Source organism: Patagioenas fasciata, chromosome 14 (genome assembly GCF_037038585.1).
Source record: "Patagioenas fasciata isolate bPatFas1 chromosome 14, bPatFas1.hap1, whole genome shotgun sequence".
NCBI lineage: Eukaryota > Metazoa > Chordata > Aves > Columbiformes > Columbidae > Patagioenas > Patagioenas fasciata.
Window position 1 is genome coordinate 15,063,174 of NC_092533.1, and position 27,901 is coordinate 15,091,074.

Genomic DNA, 27,901 nt, shown 5'->3' on the forward strand with positions numbered 1-27,901 from the left:
AGTCCCACGAAATCAAATGTCACAGATTCCAGTGCAAATGGTTTTGGTTTGTTGCTGCTGTTCTAATTTAAAAATGCAACAGCAAAAAATCTTGCACTAAACACTTAGAGAATCCTTCAAAGTAGGAGATTCCTTCAAAGGAATCATTTCTTCAAAGGATGATTTTTCACATGAAGCAGGATGGTTGTCAGTACAAGACACAATACAAAACTTCAAATAACCCTACATGTTTACAAGTAATGTCACAATTAACTTAGCTTGTCCAATCTTTGGGCAATTAAGGGAAATATTAATTCAGGAATATTTGCTGAAAGTTCTTTCTGGTCATGGCAGGATAGGAACAATGACAGAAAACATGAAAGGAGATCTGCCTGCAGAACACTGACTTATGTCAACTTTCTCTATCTCCTAAGCCTGCTAGAAATCGCTAAGTCAGTCGAGAAGTCAGAGCCTCAGAGAGGAGAGAACCAAAGCAATTCACGTACATACAAAGCAGCATTTTTTTCCGTGGACAACAAGAAAAAAACCCACACTGACAAATCTTTGGTCCAGAAAACTGATGAATTCTCAACACGGAGCTGCTGCAAGCCAAACTATTACAGCAAAACTCCAATCCCACAAACAGATCCTACAACTTAAAGTTCTGAGCTATAGTTTTGACTGATTTTGTGGTTGTCTCCATGCTAGCAGACAGATATCTAGTACAAGAAACATTACGTGTTCTCATATCATTTTTGCACTTCAAAGCTTGAGAAACAAGATTTTTCTTTGAACGTACGACTAAAATAATCAGGAAATGACTTGTCAAATAATACAACTGTATTTGTCCACTTCAGCCTTATCTCTCCTGGCATTTTGACCATTCTGAACACTGAATGTATGTAAAATGCTTGAAATGTCTGTGAAATTTAAGTTGGCAGCTTGTAAACTCTACATTTCTATAGGTAAGCTTAATCTTCCTTTATTTCAAAGCTAAAAATGTGCAGAAGTAGTTCACAAAAGAAGTCATTAGTAAGATTTCGTAGGTTGTTTGTATCAGTTCTACAGATTCGGAAAAACCCTGCAAGACTTGGATCACCCACCAGTATAATATCTATTTAATTTCATTTCTGTACTAGGACTTGACTGTTACATGAATTTGGAGGCTTTTCTGACCAGCATTAAGTAGTCTGTCCCTTCCATCACTTATCAGGAAAAAACACATACCTGTTGTGTTTGATAAAACAAACCAATTTCTGCTCGTGACATTCAAATACCAGTGATTATATTTTTCTTCCTGAAACAAGCACTCTTCTCAGAATACGCCACAGAAATAAGTTGTACCCAATTCTCACTATGATGCTTCCTTAACAAACTCTAAATGTTAAACTTAAATGAGAGGCATTTCATGCAATCTGAAAAATATTCGGTTCAATTAAAAATAATTGATGCATGGTGAAATAATTCTTCCCAAAGCTGCTGTAAAATCTTCAAAAAATAAAGCTACTTAATAATTTTCATCTCCTACAGGCTAGAGAGAAGCATTATTGCATATTAAAAATTGGAGTGTGGTTTTCCCAGAGGTAAAAGAAAGTTATTAAAACAACCTATTTATTGTTGATATAACTATCCATTTGTGCTACACAAAAACTAACACTTTCAGTACATTAAAAGAAAAGCTAATTAAGGCATAATTAGTATTTTCTATGTTTTGATAATTAAGGGTTAGTTGGCTATTTCTTTTCAAATTCCTCTTTGATGTACCCCAACAATGTCTTTAATGAGCAGCTAACAGTATTGAATCCCTGATGGCTGAGGAGTTTAGTGACCACTACTACATTACTTTCATTTATCACTGCCTCTTTACCTATAAATTAAAGTAGCCCTGTAGCTATGTTGATCTACTTTATATCAATTTCTTCATCCATATCAGCTGAATATGTATGGCATTAACCTCATTTACTACTTTGGAAAAGCTGAATTAAAATGAGATCTAATTTCTAGTGCACAGAACAATTTCCAAACGGCCTGCTAATTTCCAGCACCTGTCAGCGTTGTGATCTTCACCTCATTGTAATGAAATAAAACAGTATATATATTTTACAGCTCAGAAAAGGATAATCATTCATAAGAGGAAAGATATCATTAATCACGAAGACACCAGGACCCAGAATCTTTTATAGCATGTACACAGATCAACACCTTTACTTGCAAAGATCCCCACTAAAGTCAGTGCGACTGCTGCAGATCTCCAGGTCCTACATTGTGCAGGGTGAAAAGGAGTCACGTTCTGCACAACTAGGTATTTATTTCCATTCCCTCTCTCCCCAGATCACACTTCTGTGTCTGCAGGCCAGGTAATCAAAGACATATCCATATACTGAAGAAATATCAAAATAACAGAAGTCAACAGAATACACATTACACATTAGAAGACCAGCCTGCATTCAGTGGTTAGATGATACCTAGTTACGTACGTTTTTGCTTTCAGCTACCGCAAAGAATGCATAGCAAGGAAATTATATTTTTCCACCCCTCTAAATACATTGTAGTCCGAATTCTAAACCCTCCAGATGTTTTTTTTATCATAATGCAGATCTACCTCATATTTCAGGTCTATAACTTCAAAGCTTTAACAACACATACAGCTGCAATCCTAAATGTTAATACAGTAACTTCTTTATATTGACCACATAAGGCAATAAAATACGTCCTGGATAGCATAAGAAATCCCATTTGCAACCCCCAGCCCCACTTTATAATCGTGCTTAAACTTATATCTGTAAAGGCTCTCTATGACACATTAATCCACACTCCTACTTCCTTCTTCACTCTCACCTGCCCCAGACTGGAAACCAGCCCAGATCCAGAATTCCAGCTCCTACTTTTCTACCTTGGCTCCCTATTGCTTTGACTTAAGTCTGGGCAGGAGCAAAGCTGGGCCGGTGAGCTTCACCTCGGAAGTGTCCCTCAAACTTGAGCCACCTGCTACCAATTAACTCACCTCCGGACTTCTCTAATCACACCCCGGGCTACTGTTTGATTAGAAGGAGCGGAACAGAGAACCAATAGTTGCCTCACAGCACAGCAAGAGAGTTTACCTAAAAGCATTTTAACCAATAAATTCCTTTTTATATACAAACCAAACACCAACCTTGCAAGCACAACTATTCTGGTTAAGATTAAGGGTGGGATTTATTAAAAATTGTTCTGCTTATTGAAAAGCTGAGAACAGAACTCCAGAAATAATCTGTAATCAGGCTCTGCTAAAGAGCAAAGCTCAGCCTCCAACACTTGCTATTACTGATGTTTTTAGCACACGACCATTATCAAACATGTGAACAGGTTCCAGTTTTGACCTCTGTGTTTCAGGAATGGCAACAGTAAGCTAAAGGCGTAATTCTAGTTAAATAGCACCACATGCTGTAAAAAGTAAACATGACAAGTACAAAATAAAAATAAAATCCTTAATCTCGGTTAGAATGCCAAATAAAAAAAGGAGTGTAAATAAGTGACACGGCAGACAGTTCTACACCCTAATTCTAAACCCTATTTAACACTTATTAATCAGATTAATATTTTAATGTAATTTCTTTCTCACATATAAAGCCATTGTAAAAGTCCACTAAATACTTTCATTTACAAGCACAAAATATTTAACAAATAAAACCATTCAACCAAGAAACTCAAGATGCAAATGAACTAACAATAAAAAGAACCTTGTTTCTGTATGCACGCATTTTTCAAGAGCACACTATTGGAATAACTCTTAACTGTACCTCAAGAGAAAAGCATCAGCCAAACCCATCTTTTTAATGAAATCACTATAAGCTGTACAGATATGAAAAAGTGACCACTGTCAGGACTCCAGATTATGAAGATGCTTTACTGTTAAACTTGTTTCATGGTAAAGACACAGTTCTAAGTGAAATGTGTGAAATTTTAGTCATTAACTTGGCTAAGTTGTATTTCTTATGTTATATTAATTGGTAAAACTTTTCCAACAAGTTACTCTTGGCAGTCTCTCACTACCCATTAGACAGAGCCAAATACACCCGCCCATGGCATCAGCCTAAATTAGCATCCCAAGTGCAATTAGTATTGTTTAGCCTAAATTAGCATCCCAAGTGCAAAAATCTTGACCTATATTATGTGTGTTACCAAATACACTCTGCAACAGCACAAGGAGCAGACAGAGCTCCAGATCTGGTCTGCCCACCCCAGCAAAATAAGAACTTGCATGTAACTCACAAAGAACCTGCTCCTTAAGTGACAACTCTGCTCTAACCCATGATAACAAAAAGCAGCTAAAACACATTCTTAGCACCTCCAACTTACATTTTGCACTTGCCACGGGAAATTACATGACTTGGCAGGGATGTCACCAGGTAGTCTCTCTAAACTGGAGGCTATCCAGTAACAGTCCCACCTGTGGCTGGATAAATAAGAAATATTCCTTAGCATGGAAGAATGAGTGAACACGTGCTTTGAGCTGGAAAAGGAGTCCGTCTCCTCTGCCAGCTCTCCATGTTCAAAGACACTATAATTCCTGTCGTGCTTGGTACTTGTATTCATTTTTAAATGGCTGTAGTGAGTTAATTGAAACATGACAGGCTAAAATAAAATCCTGATATAATAGAAAAATTCCTTATTGGTGGTTGATTAACATAACATACAATACAAACAGTAGGGCTCATTTCCCCCCTAAGCACGCTTTTCACTGGCTAAGCAAGAGCAACCAACCATGACCATTTATAATGGTCTTACTAGGAAGCATGAGATTAGACCAGCGAGGCTTCTGGTTTATCCTGTACTTTACGGAAGAATGGATTAAGTACACCTAGACATAAATCAAAAGTCCCCATAGCATCTTGGGTAGTACGCACCAGCACTCCGCTATTGGCATACTTAAAAAGCTTCCTCCAGGTCTTCCTTGCTACAAATTAAGTGAATTACATTCTGTCTTTTCCTTGAAGGGCTCTGAAAACACGTGATCACTAGCTTTTCAAGAACAACCCTTGATAGCCTTGATTTTTGTCCCAGCTCAGTATTCTATCTGCTAAACCAAACCAAAGCACTATCTTCTGCATCTTACTTGCATTGTCATACTCTGCCATTTGTCCCCAGTTTTCTAAAAGTGTGGTGCCCATAACTAGACATATTATTCCAGCTGAAGGCCAGTAAGAGCCAAATATACAGAAATAAGAAATTCCAACACCTGACATAATATTGCTGTTACTACATCCACAAAAACAACATATTTTTCCTGTGTGCAAAACCAACACATGCTGTTGAGTTACCCCTGCTTGCAAGACATTCACCTCCACAGCATTTGCTGAAATAATACCGCCTGCTCAGAGATTTCCCAGTGGTAACTGTAAGCGGAAATTTTCCTTCCTAAGGATGGTGTTTCACCAGCATTTTAAACTTTCAGGTTATTTCTCCAGCTTACGAAGACCTTTCTGAATTCAAATCCCATCCTTTGCGATCACATTTTCCCCCAGTCTAATCTCACTTGCGAATATACATACATAATTGCGTAGTTGTTGTTACATTGAAGAATATTGGAAAGAAAAAGTCTCATTCAAAACAGGAATGTTTTCTCTAACAAAGAACATGTGTTTGCTGTCAGGAATCAGGTTTCAATGCAATATTACACTCTTACAGTGACACATTCCAGCAACGCTGGAGCCACCACAGACAGAAACAGAAGCTACAATGGCTTTTCCAGCCAAATCATTTTCTAGTACCCTGCCAGCAGCCAAAGCAGCAATACGCCACAAAAACAGGACTCTGTGAAGGCCAAGTCATATCAGCATTAAAACGAACTACATATTGATAGACAAATAGATATTAATAGTGCTGTACAGTATACAGCCTAGTATTCAACAGAAATATAATACATATATTCATTCAAAGGTCTATCTGATTCAAAGGACAGTATCTTGATGTATTATTTTCATGTTGAGAATGTAATGGTACTAAAAGTGTATTACAGCACCATGGAAGAGATCTCCAAGGTTTTGGTATTCTTCCTTAGACAGCAAGTCCCACCGGACTGTTTAATAAGAATGCATTAATTTACCTAGCCAATTTTCTTTTTCTATAGTGAGTTTGCTTTTATTATATACACGTTTGTATATTTATATAGAAGACTTGTTCTACAATTTCATTAGAGTATTTAGTTTTCTCTCACCATTGTCTGTTCTTCTGTATGTGAGCATACGACCAAATAGAGAAATATTCTCAAAAATTATTTCAACATGGCTGAAGCATGCAGAATTTCCATTATCCATTCTGTAAATAAAGCAATTCAAGCAATCCTGAATATTTATATAAATGTGTATTAACTTAGTCAGTTGATATATGTCTGATTTTCCTGCTTCCAAGCGTGAGCCTTTTTATTGCATATTTGTAGATAGCTGCCAGCGAGACACAGTACCAGAGGATTTACAACTGTGAGGGTAGAATGCCATCTGCTGCTATACTTGCTGCTACAGCAGGATAAAACAAGAATCGTTACAAGTGCTGCCTTCTGACTTCCTCTTAACTGCAAAATGTGTACAAGCATCTCATTTAGTTTTATTAAAAATTTAAAAATTACAAACACCAAAACCAGGAGCTCAGACGCCTTCACACACAGCTTTTGTTATAAGATCTGGTAAAATAATGTGATGTGGGCCATGGGAGTCTATCAATGGAAATGAGAGGCTGTTTTACCAGGCCTACCAGAACAAAAGTGGAATTTGACTGCAAACTAAATCCTATCAGTAGATAACGTAATCTAAGCACAACATTTAAAAACACCCCACACTTCGAAAATGCATTTGCAATGAACTATGGAGTTGCCAGACTGGGGCTAGAATTTCGAAACACTCCTTGAAATGTTATGCACCATCAAAGCCTTGCAAAATTCCCACCTTCCCAGTCTGGTTACATACAAGACACATCATAAGCAAAGGCAGTATATGGAATATGATATATTATCAGTTTGATTTGTGTCCACTTATCAGGGCGGGGGAAAACCAAGACAATAAAACAAAACAACACAAAACCATTTTCTTGAATACTTCCTACAGTTTTCCCCCATGTCCTTTCAGTAAAAGTTAATTCTTTCTGTTCGAAGTGCTCTTCAATAAATCAAATGGAAACATTAGCCAGCATTTTACTCAATAATTAACCATTTAACCTTCCGCACACAACGCAATCGCAGAGGCAGTCTTTTGGTTATTCAAAACACAAGGCTGAGCTGGATAAATTAATACGTATTGAATTCTGGTGTAGCTGGCAAATGTTCAAGTCTACATTTTTCCTACTGACAATGGAGCTCCAGGTGATTAAGTATAAATAATGTACTTCAGTATTTTGCCTGCTGCTTCACCCGCATACAAACGCTTCTTGCAGTTTTCTGTAAGGGTGGACACAAAAACCTCAGGTATACAATCTCTTAAAACAATCTGTTATAGCATATTAGACATTGATAGGGTTTCTCCACGCGGTTACACCTCCAGCAGCCAGAACACAAGGTGAAATCAAAAGCCTCAAAACCAGACAGAAATTAAAATATAATCTGGGAATTACAGCTACTGTACAGCCGTGTTGCCTCTGAACTGCCGCCAGCAGGAATTTTGCTAATGAAAATATCAGGAGCATGAGCACATTTTTACTGTGTACCTTCTGTTACTTTGCATTAGAGCAGGGCACCAGATTTAAAAATAACAAATCAGCTTTGGCAGCTGAAAGGAACACATCGCTTTTGTGAAAATGTAGTTCAGTATAGTGGAAAGCTTTATTTTTAACATTAAGTGAGGATCCATTCAATAAAGTACAGTTCAAACATGAAGCGATAAAAGAATTCTTGAGATTGGGACCGTGCACCAGAAAGCAAGGACCAAGTACTAGACAAGTAAAACCAAATCTCCGTCACTGTCACAATTCTTGCTAAAGATTTGCTTGGGGCTCCAACAGAATTCTTGCCGTCTTTCTCAAGATCAATTGATCTCATCTTACTGACATTCTCTTTATAACATCTATGTTATGACTGTCCCCTACAGTTAAGGTGAATTAACTGCCGCTTCTTCAAAGATGCATCTTACTTTTCCCTCTTCCCTATTTAAAATGCAGAAAAGCCAAGTAATGTGAGAAATACAGTGGAAACCACATAAATGAGTAACTGTCAAAAGAACAGAACTATTAAAAGAATAAATCTTGCGTACCCAGCTGTGAAATATAACACAATATAGCAGAACCCAGCTAAATGTTTGAAATAAAAAATTGAAATGCAAAGTAACCTAAAATTGTTTAATGAACATAGCTGTTAAAATATTAACTCCCTGTATGCCACCACCCAAAAGCACACATGGTAAGAAGCCCATACAGATGAACAACACATAAATAACTTGTCTATCTGTCCATCTAGCCAAGCAGCCACCAGCTGAGCTCAACAGCTTTTATGTGTAACATATATTGGCAGATCAATTTATTCAAAGGCATTTTGATTTTCAGTGCTGTGGTTTAGAGCAAATATTTACCTTTGAGCCGTGCTGAAGCTGGTCTCCAACATATGTTTTATGGAACTGATCCATGAACCAGAGAATTGCCAGTTCTACTTTTTCATTACTAGACTGTGGTAACTGGGCATCCATCAAAGACATCAGCTGAAAAACTCTTAATGACAGAAAAAAACCAACATTTTCAGGAAGAATTCTCAAATTAAAGGATATTGTGACAGCTAATTTCCCTAGGAACCCATCAGCCATTTTTTGTTTGCCCAAGTTTCTTCTAGGATTTTGATTTGTTTAGATGCAAATTTTGCATAAACATCAACATAACGCTTTTCTAATTATTTTGGCACTTGACATTTTCTCAGAAACATGTGTTACACTGTGGTGAGTTTGTAAAATGTTGTTTTCTTTCTTACAGCATCAATTCTGTGATGAAAGAAACAAAGAAATTCGGGAAGCACGGGTCTCCAACTGCAAGGAAGAGATGTTCAGGTTCCCTGGAAATTGAAACTATTGTACTTAGAAATAGGTTTACACATGTCGTATATAATGCACTGTCTGCCTTGCTTCTTCCCACTTCTGTCTCTCCTAAAACATCTGAACAAACACGTATTTTCTGACCTAAATCCCTACTTGGTGTATATGTCCATATTACCAGAACTGATTTCAAATAATTGATTTCAGCCTACGTCAGCTAAGAAAATTTAATACATTTTTTTAAAAGGAATATTCCCTTTATTCAATTTCCCATGTTCTTCTGCTATCTATTCCTTGACATCCTAATTCCCTAGCAATTCAAAAAATTACTCTCACCTTTCGCCAATTCTGAAATATATAATCATTGCATTAGAAGTCAGTACCTACTTCATCTGCAAGCCTGTATATTAAAACCTCTCACTTTCAATAAAAAGATAGTGGAAGATTGCTAACAACACAGAGCCCCAGGGCAGACTAGGAAGGCAAGAAACAAAAGTGAAAATGTACAGCTTTTTATGCAATTCTAAATTGTATGCCCTTTTTCACGTGTTAGCTAGTAGATGTAAATAGCAGGATCAAATACGCACGCCCTTCTAAACATCCTTGTGGGTGAGAACACGATTAGGAAGATTTTGCCACATACTTTGGCTTTGCCACAAGGAATACACATCATTCACAATAATCCCTAGCTCACCTCTTGCCCTACAACTTGCAGAAAGAAGGCTCTAGTACATACATTTTTAAATCTAGGGCCTTCTTTTTTAATTCCAAGCCTTTTTGTTCTAAAGTGAGTCTAAATTTTCAACGGTTGACCAGCAGTTCCTCTGCACTTCTTCACCCGCAATAATTAAAGGAAGCAGTGCAGAAAATAAAGGCCGTAACTCACAACTAATAAGATTAACAATTGTATACAAGTATAATGCACAAATGAATACAGGCAGCTACATGGGCATATCTAAACACTGCTATAGTTAGAGACACATTTGCCTTTAATCTTCTTCCCTTCCTCTGAAGCACAGTTTTCAAATTATTGAACTAATGACTCTTTCACTGCCCCAGATGATGACACTGAAAAGGTAAAAGCCACTGGAACGGTCTTAATCCACAGAAAGTCAGTGTAGTCCCTGAGCACCCACCATTCAAGAACTGCACAAAATTTGACTCATTTAAATTCAAAATATCTGCTGATACTAAATATCATTTAAAAAAATCAAAATAAAGAATTTAAACCAAGCAATACTTACCGACAGGATAATTCTCCATCCATGGCATCATGTTCATCAGTACTAGTGTATGTTAATCGTCCTTCCACAAAAGCACCCACAAAATACACAAGCCATGCCAGCCGTCCTACCATTAAAAAGAAAGAAGAACGGTTAATGGTTATAAACCATTACGCTAATACAATACACTTCCATAAGGTATCAGCACTTCCATAAGGTATCAGGCTATGGAACACTGTCAAGAGAACGGTTAGGTTTCTGCCCTCACTGGATTTCAAACTTAACCAGACAAATCAACACAAAATCCTGAGCAGAACCGACAGATAAAGTAGAACAGCATATTAACCTGGACATGCTTACAAATAAAACAGAAAGGAAATAACCTAGAACACAAATTAAGCAAACTCGGCCTGATAAGATTAGCTATACAATTAATCTAGTATCCTCACTTGCCTGCTACAAGTCACTTCAAGGCATGGAACAACTCTATATACACTGGGTCTGTTACATTTACTTATAGCATTAGGAAGGAATTAAGACTCAATATGATGTACTTTTTAGTTCTATTTCAAATAAAGATTTCTTTGTCATATTAAACTAATATCTGAAGTCTGTAATTTTTAAAGTTAGAAGAGATCTGCATGTAAGAAAATACTGATGTGATATATCAGATATATTCTTCAAGCAAAGAGTTTGAGAGCTAGGACACAGTTTTGAAGGTCTCTGTGGACTGTTCTGTGAAAGGGTCTGAAGGACAGAGCTCATCCCTTTCAAGCCATGCTGCTGTGCCTTCTCATCTCCCAGATTATTTAGCTGTCAGTTTTCCCTAAAGCACTGGCAAAGTCCTTATCAAGTGCAGTACAATGTAAGGATCTTCATTTCTGAAAAGCTGAGTATCCATAAATAACTCCTTCAGTCTATGCATGTATTTTGTACAGACTTTCATATAGTGCAACACTGCTTAATAAATATGAAACTCTTAAGTTTACAAACATGCAACTCAGGAGAATTCTTTTGGCAGTTCTCTGCTGGAAAATCCTTTCCGGGTTGCAACACCTGGATGATTTTAATCTCTCTGTCTCATTAAGGTGGAATATTTTTAAATTTGACCTACTGATACCTATCGAAGTCATGTAGTTTCCTGCTTCAGCTTTTTAAGCTGCGAATCCAGTAACTAATGGTATCCTCTCTCTGGAAAGATGCAGTATTTTCCCTAAAGTAGGATCAAAACTAAGACCTGAATAGCAAAGTGACATACAGAACTGTTAAAACTTCAGGATACCATTAAAGGTTTCTTCCACAACTGAAATGCACTTAGACTAGAGAACAGCAAAGCTACTTTTACACTCCATGTTCATTTAGCAAAATAGACTTTATAATAAATTCAAATGAACTGTTTGAAAATATCGACCCATTGAAGACAACTCAGAACATTTTCCGTGTAAGTAAAACCAAGTATAACCAGGCTTCTCACCGACTAGAGATATTTACATAGGGCATATGATGTCTTGCCCCCATTGTTGGGATTTTACCAAGTGATGACAACATCACTTACAAGAGAAGACAATACCCTGAACAGTGTCTGAACACATTTGGAAATTTAACATAAAGGATAACTGCAGATAAACAAATGAAGTTACAACTGTAAAACAATATTCTGTTTTGGATGTTTCTATGTACACGTCAGGACTGCTAGATGCACAGTATCTACTGAAACCTTTGAGGTTTTATTTCACATTTGTTTCAAATCTCTGACAAACTACTCTTCATTTATATACCATTAAACTTCACTTAATTTCCCTCATGCTTTGCATTGGTTTAATTTGAAAAACACAGAACAGAGAGCACTGAACGCTCTACTTCCTAAGCTGCTTCACCCAGGACCCATTAGTAGTTCTGAGGAGTTCCAGTATCTTCATGGCCTGAACACAAGCCTATCCATCATACCTAATTCTGGTTCTGTCAGAGGTATATAGTAAGTGCATTCTAGACATAAAAAAAAGATGGTGAGATTAAATACACACAAAAATATAATGCAGAGTATGCAATAACATGCAGATGATTTCAACACAAGCAAAGGAAAGCGTTCAGGCTTATCTTAAATCTCGCTCTTATTAAAAAAAAAACAAACAAACAACAGAAAACCAAACAGACACATGAATATGTAATACAGTCTGAGATCTGCAACGTAAACCACTTTGTGACAGGGAACAAGTGTTAACTTTTGAGACAAGATATATGAGGAAGACCTCCAAATGTCTTCTCGGATTGTTACTGTTCTGTTCCTAATAATCTGGTATCAGTTGCCCAACAGCCACCAGATTTCCATGTTTCAGGACCTGTGCTTCTTCACAAACAGGACACTGCCACACAAAACCCCATCGGACACACGACACATCGCAGCACAAACCGCTGTTAATTTAGGACATGAAGAGAATGCACCATCATTAGCAAAACACCGAGGAGCTGAAACATCCAACAGAACAGGCATCACTCAAGTGAATTCAGCATAACCAGCTACTAAAGAATGGTCATTTGAAGATGGTATCAAAACCAACTGTGAAGTGGCACCAGCTGGCTCAAAGAGCAGAGCCACCGCTTTGGCCAATAACCCTTTTCAAAATAAAACCTCGTCTTCCTTTTTACAAATTGCAGTAGCTAATTTTTAAGTGCATAGTTATTTTTCTGATGATAGCCCTCTTCTCTTAGCACAATATCAATTGATAGGTATGACTTCTTTCCCTCTTTTATACCTTTGCTATTTAAAATTTTCAGTGCATTTGCTTTTGCAATTACTGAGGCAGACAACATCTTTTCTTTTAGAAAATAATTATTGCTGTAATAATCTGTAATTATGGTTTACAAGAGCAATAATCCCAAAGAAATCAGTCATTACCATAGATCACAAGTAATCATTAACTACTGTTAATGACCCATTTCTTGGGGATTATTGTTTTAGTAAACCAGGACCGCATGACTATTGATACAGAGAGCAAGACAGTATAATAAAAAGAGATCTTAATATTATATTAACTTATTTTGTAACATTAAAAGCCATTAAATATCTAAATTTAACTATGTATATCTAGGGGATAGCACAGTTATTGTTCAATGTGAGCACAAATGTTTAGTTTGCAGAAGAGAAACACAATATTTAAACTGCATCGAATGTTTTCTAACGCATAACGGCGACCCCCAGAGCACTGGCACCAATTGTTTCCTTTCAACCCCCCTCCAGGAGTGGAGAAGTCACATAAATTCAGACTGCAGCTGCTCAATAAAATCAGGTCATCAGTGAAAGTTCTCCCAAATAAAAGTTGATAGGTGCATGGAAGAAACTGGAATTAATAAAAAAGCAGGAGGTCTCATAAATTAGTGAAAAAATGCCTTCTACATAGAAGAAAAACCAGGATATTCAAATTGCTATCACCAAAAGAACAGCAAAATAAATCACAAATATTTAATAGCATGCAAAGAACAGTTGTATTATGCAGTAACCTCTCTCACCTTTTCAAAACAACACCATTTATCCATGTAAAGATGCAACAGCCATAGTATAACTATATTAGGAAAGAGCCAGTAGTTATAAAGACAATTTAAGTGAGACACAGAAAGGACTGAAATAGGTATATGGAAAAAAAAAAAAGTACATATTATTTTTACAACTTACACTACAACAACTAACTTGAGTTTCTTGAAAATTAGGTAATTCATCTTAACAGAGCTACACAAAATAAATTAAGGTTTTTAGTGTTAGATTATTTTTTACAGACAGATAAACGCAAAAAGAATGAAAGTTAACATCTTCATTTTCAAAAAATGTTCAAGTTGCAGCTGATTCCCTCGAGGGTAACTCAGGTATTAAAATGCTGCTTTTTCAGAAATTAAAAGTTTTTAGAGCTCTCATGTCTATATTCTAAAGATGAAACAAGATGTTAAAACAAACACATCAACTGCCAACACACCCTATTTAACAAAAGAGAACTAGTGACAATGTGATGTAAGGTGACTGGGAGCATTAACTTCCAGTTTGAGAAACGGTGTAGGAATATCTGCCATAAAATCACCTCTCTTTTTCATATGCAAGTATATGGTTATTGGCACATAATACACAGGCTAAAAACTAAATTAAATACTAACCTTCCTGAACTGTGATTTCTATTGGATTCCTACTAGAAGAGTGCAATAGTTTTTGGTAATTTTGTGCATTTTGGTCAAACAACTGTACAAGAAATGTACAGGTCTTTTCGTATTCACACCTGCTAACTGTGCACAGTTGCTCCAGCTGGTGGAAAACTGTAGCTGTATCATCCAGTGGATCTTCTAAGCCATCTCTGGAATAGACATTAAAAGTAACCATTTAGCCAGTATTGCTTAAAAGCTGATGCTGTTTTCCCATCCAGCTCTTGAATCACTGTCACTGAACTGCTGAACTGTAACAGCCCTAGCAACTGGTGAATACAACAGACACACAGAAGATCTTGTTTTATTTACATCCATACCCTTACACATCCACACAAACACAGGAGAGTATTCTATTCGTGCCTTCCTCGTAATACCTATTTTAAAAAGCAAGGAGAGGAGATGAGGCTGGTTGTATGAACACAGAAAGGTAAATCCTGAAGAACTAAGGCCCACTGTGCCTGAATAGAATATTAACAAGCAGCATCTTTCGCAGAAGGATAAAAGAATGGAATACTCAGTTGAAAAGAGGTTTTTATATTCATCAGATGAAGCACAAGACCATGATACCAAAGCCAACAGTCAAGCTGCAGTAAAATTCCATGCAACTGCTTTACAAATCTTTATTTTCTTCTGCTGTAAACAAGCTGTGACCTTATGGAACAAAGAGACAGATAGTTCTTGCTATGAAGTGTAACTATACTCATTACACAAATCACCATAGAAAAGGTTAATTCATCAGGTTACCCATTTGTTGCACAGGCAACAAACAATCTACAGGTAAAGATAGCATCCAAAAAGCTAACAAAGCTAACAGCGCTAACATCCAAACTTAGAGAGATATACAGCAGCTGGAAATCCTCATGCTCAAGATGGGCTGAAAGAAACATCTTCTCATGTATTTACAAATACTTGAAATAAAGTTGTTCTTCTAGTTGTAGAAAAGCATCCTTCTGTAGACCCTTTGTAGAAGAATCATTAGTTCCTCACTCACTCTTACTGAAGAAGGAGAATAGCTATTCAAACCCCCCAAAAGTTACTTTCCTACATTGGTCCAAGCTACTTGTCAGGCATTGGAACAGGCTGCCCAGGGTGGTGGTGGAGTCACCATCCCTGGAGGGGTTTAAAAGGTGTTCAGACGAGGTTCTTAGGGACATGGTTTAGTGTCAGAGTGAGGTTACGGTTGGACTTGATGATCCTGAGGGTGTCTTCCAACTGATTTGATTCTATGATACTCCTTTCTCTATCTGAAGGGCCATCTGCATGGCTCCTGAATAGAAGGTGGTGTTATCCACTATACTGGTTTGTAAGAAAAACGGTCATTCCTGAAAACAGAATTTGTTTGCAAAGGCATCAGTTAATCTCCTGGGACGAAACAGAAGAAGTTTTATGAAATCAGCTCCCAGACATCCCATGTTTGTCAAGAACGGCCTGGACATTCAATATTAAAGTGTACATTTGATATTGCTGTCTACAGAAATGCCACAACTGAGGATCTTCATCAGTTAAGAGAATAAAGACAATACCACAGTGGTATAAAAATCACTTAAAGCTAGGAACGGACACATGCCAAAAGCATTACCAAGGCTGTCAGGAAAGCTGACTGGTCCTTCCATGTCCTAGTACTGGAACATTGGAAGCTCCCCTAGATACTATTAACTATTTTTCCTGAGACAATGATAGAGAAGCTCACGATTTTGAACCATTAGGAACTCGGTCTTTAACATACCTGTGGTGATAACATAAATAACACCGCCTACAGCTTAGTCACTAAGCAGCAGGATGACAGGTTATGTAATTTGCAGACATGAGATTTTGGCTGAGACAAAAGGACAACGGCAGTAAAGCTGAATGCACTTCCTCACACAAACTGAATAAACAACATCATCGCAGTCATGTAAAACTGAAAAGGAAAAGCAGATATACTTTGTTCTGCAGTCCCATAGTCTGGCAGGAATTTATAAGAGCCCTTGGAGAAAATTAAATCCTTTCAGCAATCTGAACACTTCTTTCTTATTTGCTCTCTTATAGTGTGGACTACAAGGTCATTTAGTTAAACTATTAAAAAGAAGATTTGAAGTAAGAAATTTTGAATCGGCCAGTTTCAATCTTGCCACTCTCTAGCTTGCTCTAGTTGATCTCACCCCTTCTCGTGCATGGGGTTCATTCTGCTTTCCCCCACCATGGCCATACAGAAGGACTTATCAAGAAAACACCTCACAGCTGAACAGTGTAGTTCATTCAGATAGTCTTAAAAAAAAGGGTGGCAGGGGGGAATATTTTTTTTTTCCAAAACTTGAAGGTATGTGAGAAGAAAAACAATTAGAATTTACATTTGATTTTGGCCTGGATTCAATAAGCAAAAGAAGTAAAATGATATCAGACAATTTAGATAATCTAAAGAAATTGCCATGGTAATCAGAGCCAGTGTACTTAGATTTTAAACAAAAGATAATATGCCAACGACTCAGAAAAATCAAACATTCCATATTAGAGCTTTAAAGTTGTAATTCCAAGTTTACCTTATAACTACAGGAACACATTCCAGTCTAGAAGTAATATAAGCTTTTGTTATCTCAGGTGCATACGTATCTAAGAGGTGAGGTTCTGCCGTTTTCACAAAGGGTACAGACGCCACCAGTCTTTGCCACAGAGTTAGCAAATAATGAACACTATTTGGAGCAAACTCCCAGTGCTATAAGAAAACAAAACATATTTCTGTTAAAGCAGCCCAGTGTGACATTTTAGTTATGAAATATGACGCTTTTATCTTAAATAGTCTTCTTTATTCACGTAACTACTGAAGGAGCCAGTCGGAACAGAGACACACAGTGGCATACGTTATAGAGTAGATCCAGAATGACTTGCATGCATGCTTACCTCCATCAGTTGAAATCCATGATTCAAAACTCAGAGCTAGGCCTAGGTTCTCAGACAGGGCATGGTGAGACTAAAGTGCTATAAAGGGCCCTTCAAAAATCCTAACTGTTGAGTGGGAAACTGTCTAGAGCCACCTAACAGGAAATGTAAAGAACAGAAATGCACCTCTACTTTCTTTTCTAAGCCATGGAGCTGCCATTGGCAACTCAGGAATTCAAATGTCAATATCTCTTAAAAGTCACTATCTTCAGCTGTTATTCTGAAGACCAGAGAAAGACTCTGGAGGAAATTCTAAAATGACAACTTCTGTAGTATTAAAACAGTGTGTGTGCCTTTATCTCGGTGTGTTTCAAAAATAAATCTGTAACATTTTTAACACTGTTAGAATCTTGATCCTGTGATGTGTATCCTTCTTATACAGATGTGGGTCCCTCAAAAACCTAGCTATTATTCCACATAGCTACTGTATCCAGCTCAGATGGAAACTGTGCTCCAGCAGATTTGTATACAGGCAACTGCATATGTTTGTACATATACATGCACAAAAGCAGAACTCAAGAACTTAGTCAGCATAGGCACTCCAAAGTTTACATGGGAGCACAGGTGTAAGTGTTTTAGGGTTGGACAGAGAATTTAGTTAGTTGGATTTTTTGAGACGGTGAGAACTAAGACTGGAGGATTTACATCCATCTATCCTCTACTTTAGTTGTCATTTTCTTCTTTAAATCTGCTCCCATTAGAAAACTTCATAAGAAGAGTGGGAACCAGTTCTAGACAATTTAGAAATCTGATTTACAGCCCTGACAAAATATATTTGTAGGTAAAGACAAGCCTCACTCCCTCCTCAAAAAGCATCAACACAGAGAACCAGGATCAGTCCTCTCTGTCATTCAAGAGTTGAATAAAAGAGAACACTTCTGTATATATTCTTACCTGTAGGCTAGTAATAGTAAAATTTGCTATAAGTTGGATGACTTCTGGGTAATCTTTCACCATTACTAGCTCTCCTAGTTCATAGTTTGTCTTTAGCCGAGCCAAAAAACGACAGAATTCATGGTAATTACCCGGATCAGATAAACCCTAAATTTGAAGAAGAAAATTTTTAAAAGTTAACAGCTTAATCTGACAGAAATTTTATGAGTGTTTTTGCGATTCGGACAACAATTTTATTTGCATAGGGGTTTTGCTTTGTTTTGAATACAAAAATCAAAACAAACAGATGTCTGGCTGAAAGTGGTTTTAATAGATCCAGTAAATTAATGAAGACCGTAACTGGAAAAATCAAATCACAGCTGTGTCAGCATTTTGAATAAATAAAATGAGAAATAAAAAGATACCTGTGGATTTTCAAGTATTTGTTTCACTCCTTTGGTTAGATTACCAAGATATTTGGCACGTTCTGGATTGCTGAACAAAGATCTCCTTGTAGAAGCAAACTGAACTAAACAAGAAAGTGCCTGAAGAATAAAAAATAATACTGTAAGATTTAAAAAAAATTAAAACTTTCAGAATACTCATCTCTTAATGTTTGGAGCAACCCAACCTACTGCTGTGTGTAGTACATTCTGTGTCTGAAGACTATTTTTGCAGCAATGTCTGTTTGATCATTGAACACAAATATAGCTCAGTTTTAAAATTCCCTTTTACAACAGCTGACTAATTCAAAATAATTAGGTGGATGTTTTCTATGTGGCTGAGTAGTGCTGAGTTGGGGGAGGAAGGATTTGAATGTTTTCAGACTCAGAAATGAAAACTGGGGCTGAAGTTCAAAGACAAGACATCGTGACTGGGCACTGAGCCAGGGGACTCATAACACGCTAATGCACAGAATAAAACAAGGTCTTTTGCACAAAGTATAGATGTAAAAAGACTGTTTTCCCTAATTAGTTGAGTGTAAATCATTACATGTCACTTACTAACTGAGACAGCACTGGTGGAAGGGAATGGTACAAATCAAAAAACAGGTCCAAGGTCTCTGGCTCCAGGAAAACTATGGAAAAAAATAAATTGGTTTTATCACGCTCTACAAGCAATAATTAATTATCTTTATTTTAATAGAATCACCTTATTTTTAACAAAAACAATAAGAATGAGATACCACTGTAGTCGAGAATCAACAGTAAATAGATGCATTAATTACTTCATTGTACAATATTAAACAAAGCACCGCTCTCTTTTTATCACATTAGATCTATTCTATAGCTCATAAAGAATACATCCTTCAAACTGCAGATGATACAATACTTCGTCAGTTGCTTGCAGAACACTGTTCTGTAACAGATGTAGGTAAACTGATTTCTTCAGGTTACTATACTACAGTAGTAGGCTAAGACATGTTCCAGATACTAAGAATTAGTTTATTCTGTATTTAAACAAATACAAGTTCCTATCCTGAAGTCTACAGACTGATAAACAGGAAGAAATTTGTTAAACACTGCATAACCAATTCACTGTGGAATCACATCTAATGACTATAACATTATCCTACTTTATGAAGGGGTACCAACAGGGTAGAAGAAGTTCACCAATAATTCATAACTAAGTAATCTCACAAATTAAGTAATATTTCAAAGTTGTTCCATTTATAAGCATTGTTTTATATGATGACCTATGGAAAAAAAAAAGCATCACATAACAAAGGTTCATTTCCTCAGGCACTCTTTGTGTTTAATGACTAAAGGGACATCCTTCCACCAACTCAACTAAAATCTTGGGAAAACCCATCTCCTTCTCCTTCCTGGAGGGTCTTGGGAAATTACTGCACTTGCTCAAATTCAGCCTTTTGTCAGGATTCCCCTGCTTGCTGTTACTAGTCCCCTTCATCCCTCACACTGCAATTAGATTAATGCTGAAGGAACAGAGTTGGGGATGGAAACTGATGAAGAACAGTATCATCGAAATAAGGAGAAATATCAAACACTACAGAGTGTAAAGCTATGCAGGTAAGCCAGACTTAAACATCCCATCTTGGGTATGGGAAACAGTGTAGCAGCTTTAACTAGACATAACAGACTTCCAATCAGGCTCGTCTACTCTGCCAAGAAGCAGGATAAATTAGCCTACAAGGAGCTCCATGCTGCTAGGGCTAAACCGCCTCCATTACCCAAGGTAATTTCATTAAAGCTGGCTTGGACATATTTATACTAGACCACCATCTGCACTGTATAAGCCCACAAAGTCAAACCTCCAGAGCCTAAGAACCAAGACACAACCTTCTGCTGTCTTCATTAACAAGCACATAGAGCACACTTAAAAAAAAATCCACACAGATTTCTCATCAGGAAGAAAACGAACAACACATGCTACAAATGCTGTACCTCTTTAAGGTGTTCATATGCCAGGGATGAGAATATTCTTTGTCTAACTAGAATAATTTGATTTACTGTTAATATTTATGTTACAGACTACATTTATTATTTCTGTCTGTAAAAAGAACAACAGAAAAAGTGTGACAGAAATAGCAAATGTTCACCAATAACTCATCGGCAAAATGCTCTACTGGGGGTCCTGGTGGACAACAGGATGACCACGAGCCAGCACTGTGCCCTTGTGGCCAGGAAGGCTAATGGCATCCTTGGGTGTATTATAAGGGGGGTGGTCAGTAGATCGAGAGAGGTTCTCCTTCCCCTCTACTCCGCCCTGGTGAGACCCCATCTGGAATATTGTGTCCAGTTCTGGGCCCCTCAGTTCAAGAAGGACAGGGAACTGCTGGAGAGGGTCCAGCGTAGGGCAACAAAGATGATTAAGGGAGTGGAGCACCTCCCTTATGAAGAAAGGCTGAGGGAGCTGGGGCTCTTTAGTTTGGAGGAGACTGAGGGGTGACCTTATTAATGTTTATAAATATATAAAGGGTGAGTGCCATGAGAATGGAGCCAGGCTCTTCTCAGTAGCAAACAATGATAGGACAAGGGGCAATGGGATCAAGCTGGAACACAAGAGGTTCCACTTAAATTTGAGAAAGAACTTCTTCTCAGTGAGGGTAACAGAGCACTGGAACAGGCTGCCCAGGGAGGTTGTGGAGTCTCCTTCCCTGGAAACATTCAAAGCCTGCCTGGACACATTCCTGTGCGACCTCACCTAGGCGTTCCTGCTCCAGCAGGGGGATTGGACTGGATGATCTTTTGAGGTCCCTTCCAATCCCAAACATACTGTGATACTGTGATGTTGAAAATTATTTTATTTTTGCAAGTATTTTCATTAAAGAAGTTACACAATCCACTGGGTATAGACTTCAGACTATTACCAGTTACAACCCTTTCTTACTTGCTCTCCAGGTTGTTGGGATCTGCACAGTGCACAGGTCATCTGCAGATTCATCAGCTGAATTTCCAATGAAATCAAAACTAAGACAGTTAAGTACAAGCTTCAGAAGTTGCACCGCTACACTTTGTTGCCGTTGGTCATGAAGGATTAAAGGTTTTGCCAAGAGCTAAGGAGAAAAGAAATCTTGTCAGGCCACCCGCACAGAACACACTTTAAAAACAATTTTAAAAAGGAAAATGGTTGCATATAAAACTGTGAAGTTCAGAGCAAGAGAACACAGACTAAGCAAAAAACAAATCCTTCAACAAGAGAAGGTGCAGTCTTTCCTTAAAGGCAAGGGGGAAATCATTATTACCACTTCAGTGACACCTTCCACATCAAGCTAAAACTCCCAGACGTATAAATAATTTTTAAAAGCCTGCTGAAATAATCCTTTTGCATAAAACACAGGTAAAATTCAGCATGTCATTGATACTATCTGTTAAAAAAAGTGCTAACGGTCACTGCCAGGTTTCATGGTTTTCTCTTTCAGTTACTCCAGACCAGCACGGAGTATATATCATATGGGTAAAAAATTGCATAAACATAACATCCTCTTTCTGTAACTTTTGAACTCTTGGAATTATTTTAGTGATGCCACATTTATTAGTTGAGTGCATTTTTCAGTGTATTCAAAGACACTGAAATATTTCTAAAACCAGCTTCCTATACAAAAGTTGGCACGATAAAGATACTAATTAGAATTTTCTTCTATTTCTGTCTGGAAATCTGTGTGATGTCGCTCAGAAAGACCTTTCAACCTGAGATTTAAAAAGTACCTATAGACCAGCTGACCTTGAAGAAAGCTGGGAAGTGGCTGCTGCAGGACACAAGTTCTTAAAAATATGTTTATTGTTTTGAAGTGTAATGGGGTTTACTCTATCTAAGAAGATCCTTCCACAAATATCCAATTCTTCTTTTAAAATATATATGATTTTTCCATTAATATGCAATTCCAACACAGATTTGAAACATCCTGTGTACATTAGCAGAGCATTCCCTCTTTAGAGGTGAGGGCTTATACAGTATTTAATTGCTCTATCTGTTAAAAAAAATACACTGCCTATCACCTGACCACTAATAGCTAACAACATGCTCCCTTTAAACTTATTGGAAATGTGGGGTAAAACATGCTAGTTAGACTAAAAATACACTGTAAAAGAAATTTAAGCTAACACAGTTTAGCTCATTTATTACAGAAGTACCTCAATCTCATACCTCCAGGAATTATACTCTTAGCCAAAAAGTAATCACTGCCACTATCTACTGACCCACTGCGATGGCATCTGTGTTTAAACCCTTAGCTTAAACACCTGTGTCCAAATTCCAACACCCAATTCATTCGGTTTTCAGAAAAAATGAATAAACCAGCACACCTAAATAAGCCCAAGAATAGAAATCAGGCAACCTTTAAAAACATAAGCTGCCCACTTCCACTGCTATGGAAGGCCTTGATCGGCACAAAATGGAAAGTCCAAATTCCAGCTCTGAGCCCAGTTCAACCTACCTGGTCCTGCCAGACCCAGCTTACAGCAAGCCGTGCTTCACCTCCTCCTGCCAAGGCTCCTGAGAGGCTGCAGCCTGAATTACCCCAAAATGCTACCGAGAGGATAAGGGAGCTAATGAAGGAGAAAAACACCTTGGCCAGATATGAATGCGCTGCCATACTACAAGACTGCGAATCTGTCTTTCTTCTTGGTCACTCCCAGTTTAATAAATCATTCTTTTAGCAAATACTGAGATGGTGGGCCCAGCAAAACTCAGACACAATTAAATTAAGAAAAAACATCCCAAAAGACAAGCTCAAATTTGGATAATTCATGCTTCACAGCAAAATATAGAGAGATGGCACAGAAAAAAAAAACACTGAAAGCAAGAAAGGCATGGAGGGAAGAAAACTGGAATGTTTGTCTTTGAAAGTTTTTTGATCACTTAAGTTCGACTGGGTGTCATGTAATCTGCTTAAGTGCGGAATTCATCAACTCAGAAAATATTAAGGACTCCAACTGGGACAATTAGGATGTCAACACTTTGGGTTCAGTTATAAAGAGCCTCACCTCCTTCAGAAGAGAGCACGCAAGCATCAGTATGTCCTTTAGAGAGGTGTCACAGAATGAGGTAGCTATTTTCCGATGTTTTGCTGAAGACCTTGAATGATCAACCTAAGAAAAGTTAGGACATAATAAAAAACCACTCCCTTCTTTTCTAAAACTATATGATGGGTTTATCTGGCAGATTATTTGACACTAGAAATGAAAATTATCGTCTGTATCAGATAGGGTATGTACCTGGTACAGGTAAAGTCCTTGCACAAAGAATTTCTTGTCTCCATATATTTTGATAGGGGAAGGAAGGTGTGTTAATCCCTTCACGTCTAAGAAATGCTTCTCTAACCATTTTTATGAAGGGCACAAGCATTCAACACACTGCTTTCTCAGCAATACATACATACATCCCTTGCAGAGGGTAAAAAAAGCAAACATGCTTACTAGATTCATTTCCTGAGTCAGTTCTGAGAGAATCATTACTCCTATTATATAATGGTCCACAGTGCCCTACAGAAAACAAACAAACAAAGACAGGATTGCTCAAACATCGCAGCTTGTATTTACTATTTTCCAACATTTCTAGAATCAAGAGGAATATTTAGGCTGAGCTATCCTAAGCTGTATAGAAGGCTTTCACACCAAATTCTATCAACATTAATAGAACTAAACCTTCCAACTCCCTAATTAGCTCTGGAAAAAAACTTAATTGTCTTCCACCACAGTAGTATACAATATATTGGTTTGAATTGAATGATATTTTCCAGCTGTGAGAAGCTGTGTCTAGAAAGCAAGGCAGTATTTGCACCTGAGGGTGCGATCTGATCATCACTATTTCAGTTCCTTGGAATGTTTCAAAATTGAGATACAATTTTGCATTTAATTAATAAAATTTAGCTGTCTTCACTGAGCTACCATAAAGCATTTATTGAAAAATTAAATCTGCTTTGTTAAAACCAATTAAAATCAACTGCAATTAGGCCTTGCCATTGAGTCAGGGGGAAGATCTCTGTATCTACTTTCAGGGCTACAGTTTGCAGCCTCAGCTTCCCTGGGGTCCAAAAAGCCACGTCATCCTTGTCAGAATTTTCCTGATACTTGTCACAACCACACTCATTTTCCCAACTCTGAGGATTACCCAAAGTTCAATTAATGAAGAATCTGGTTAATTACCAAGGGGCCTGGCTTTTCACTGACACCTAGTCTGTGTTATCACTTGCACCAAAGCAAACCAAAAATGAAAATTTCAAAGAAGTCTCAGGCAAAACCTATATTGTTGCCCTCTCTGCATTCAGTAAGATTAAATATTTCATACTATAATTTGAAAGTACCTTTCTCTTACATTTCAAATTCTTAAAACAGTTAGTTTGAATGTTCATTCGATGACACAAACCTGCAAGCACAGAAGATGCAACCCCCCCTTTTCACAGGTGTGAAAAGCTGTGTGGTGAATTCAGGAGTTGGGAACACAACTAGTAATCCCTCTTTCTATATTAAATCACACTAAGATTCACACTGGATGAACTTCAATCTGCAACACTAATGCGTATGTATTTGGAACTACCATATGCTAATTATTAACATCTCTTAGTGTTGTTTCGGGATTATTTTTGTAAATTTTATCTACAATTCAATTCACTAGCAGATCTATGGCTTAATTTTCTTTTCTACGGGAATTCTTAATTTAACTAAAGAAATCTCTTAAGAAGCTAAATTTCTTATTTAAATCTCTATTTTTAATGAGCTACATGCTGAAGAGTCACACTGCAGCCGTTTTAATAATAAATGCAAAATCCAATTACATTATGTTCATAAAAATAACTGCAAAATGGTGGAGAAGTATACTTGAGTTTGTTTTTAATAAACAGAATATTGCAACTTATCTTTTATTAGACATTCCCAACGTAACTCAAAAAGTACATTAACTTGAACAGTATTATAAACAAAGTAAAACTGAAAAACAAATAAGAAACTCATTGGCAAGAAACATAAACTGTTAACTTCCTATTTTCATGTTGAGTTGCCAGGATCACCAACACAGACACATGTAATGGATCACTTTGGAAGTATGATAAATCTCCAAAGAGCTTAAAATTTCTGATTATTTTTTTCTCAAAATAAGTAGTAGGTTTTACATTCCCATAGACACTCAGAAAGATTAATCTGTATAAACTTTTTAAGCAGATTAGCCATCTCCCAGAAAAGTTTTTAAAAACCCTTTTATACATGTTATACATATAAAATAACCAAATCTGGCTACTAACCTATGACATCAAACCACTTTCTCCAAAATTCCTTCCCGGAAGATGCTGTATAGCCTGTATCTTTAGCCACTGCGTCTGGCAGTACTTTAGACTGGACATGTAAATTTGCAGAGTGAACAATCCATAGTGAATAACTGCACTCTCATTAGGAGAAATTATTTCCAATCAAATACTACACACCAAGATCACCTCTCTGTCCTGCAACGCATCTTCTTTGTAACAGTGACCAATACCATGGGGGAACAGGAACTAATGTGGAAGGAAATGCAAACCAAGAACATTCCTGCCCCACCCCATTACTGGAGAGGGAAGATGAGCGATCTCTCCTCCCAAATTTCCCCATATCCCTATGTAGAATGCATCATTTTTGTGATATGTTAGATTTAAATACATATGCTAAAACAGGTACAGTTATAAAACCCCACTGAATTTATTATCTACCTCCCTATATTGTACACCATAACCCTAGGAGAGACAGAATGGTTTGGTTTTTTTACTCCTCTTTACATACATATATGCACGTATCTAAGTATCCATGCACACAAATATGAATCGTCAGTTTCTCATAAAGTGAAAAAGGAATGGGGCAAACTAGGATCACAACCACATAAATATTTACAGCGTCTTGCAATTTTGTGTACCAACAGTTCTATCTTTACACAAGCTTTCCTCAGTAACTTCATACAGGGGTTTCTAGTGATTTCTGCTGAACACTAAAGTGCAGGTGAAGTCCCACTGCTTATACAGAAAAGCAACAATATAAGATCATCACAGTGAACACTCCAACAAATAGTTTATATAGGTATCTTTTTGATTAGCTCCCCATGACAGGTACTTGTAAAAGTCCATTTGAACTAGTTCTAGAACTGAACAGTCCAGCACCATTTCAGTGGTCATTATTATAAAAATCGCAATGGGACTCATGCTTTAAAATGTTTGACAGTCTTATTCTTCAGATGGTGCAGCACCTGCATTTCTAACCAGGTAACTGGAGCTAACGCTATGAGAAACATATCTCCACATCACTTGAAAAAAATTAAAGCATTTAATAGTATGGCTTAAGAACAGAGGCTGATGTTTTACAACCACACTATCAAAGAGTGCTCTGGAAAAAGAAAACCAACCAAAAAACCAAGACAGCACTATGAGTACTGTGAGACATCAAAACACACAAACTCCCACAAGTACCAAACCCGCCCTGGTTCTTCACTGTAGGGCAATCTTCTGTTTTAAGCAATGTTCTTTACACTTTACCCACTCAAGTGCATAACAAGTAGGTGACATAACATGTCAATCACGAAAAATGAAGAGGTCCAAACAAAAAAAAAAAAAAGGTAGAAGTGAATTATTGTTTCCTACCTGCAAAAATTTTTTTACATCAGTAATAATGTTTCTGAAGATGAGCTGATCTTTTAGTACCTCAAACCATCCTAATTTTGTAATTTTAGCAATGACTTGAATGAGGGCTTGGATGACAAAAGGAGCCAGTTTGGGTTGAGATGCTACATAGTTCAGAATGTAATTTCCTGTAAAGAAGCATTTTAAAATCAGCAACAAAAGTCTTATGTGAAGAAAATTAATTACATGGTTCTAATAGAAACCAAAGGCATGATTTAAAAAAAACCCAAACAACTATATCCTTACAGTTAGCACAACTGGAAGTTGCGTTAAGTCATTAAATACAGGTAAACCTGCAGTAGCAAAGCACATGACATACATGATCATCATTCTAGGACACATCTGACAACAGTTTGTGAATTCAGAGAACACTGGCAACTAAAAGAGTGATTCTTCATTACAGCCCCGTATACTGGGCACTGATTGTTTCACTGTGTTACAGCAGCTCTCACAGTCAACCCATGATACACAAAAGTTGTTTTTAGACAGGAGTCCCTGCTGAATGTTCTCTCTTTGGAGAAACTTGGTCTAGTGGGAGGCTACCCTGCCCATGGCAGGACGGTCAGGACCAGATGATCTTTAAGGCCCCTTCCAACCCAAATCATCCTATGATTCTGTATTTATTTATCTTAATTTTGAAACTAGGA

The 27,901-nt window shown here is 37.3% G+C and overlaps 1 protein-coding gene across 3 annotated transcripts in view; it reads right to left on the minus strand.

The window, feature by feature from the left end:
* Positions 1-27,901, minus strand: part of RANBP17 (RAN binding protein 17) — a 149,503-nt gene that overhangs the window by 116,608 nt on the left and 4,994 nt on the right. For all 3 annotated transcript variants that reach the window (XR_011741396.1, XM_071814818.1, XM_065849006.2), the window contains exons 4-14: positions 27,216-27,382; positions 24,037-24,102; positions 23,605-23,709; positions 21,509-21,674; positions 19,162-19,235; positions 18,583-18,702; positions 18,179-18,325; positions 16,888-17,060; positions 14,324-14,517; positions 10,205-10,310; positions 8,511-8,646 (exon numbers count right to left, since the gene is read on the minus strand). Coding sequence is in view for 2 of the 3 variants with exons in the window: in XM_071814818.1 (XP_071670919.1) it covers positions 8,511-8,646; positions 10,205-10,310; positions 14,324-14,517; positions 16,888-17,060; positions 18,179-18,325; positions 18,583-18,702; positions 19,162-19,235; positions 21,509-21,674; positions 23,605-23,709; positions 24,037-24,102; positions 27,216-27,382 (1,454 nt within the window). In the remaining variant the exon portion in view is untranslated. The remainder of the gene's footprint in view (positions 1-8,510; positions 8,647-10,204; positions 10,311-14,323; positions 14,518-16,887; positions 17,061-18,178; positions 18,326-18,582; positions 18,703-19,161; positions 19,236-21,508; positions 21,675-23,604; positions 23,710-24,036; positions 24,103-27,215; positions 27,383-27,901) is intronic.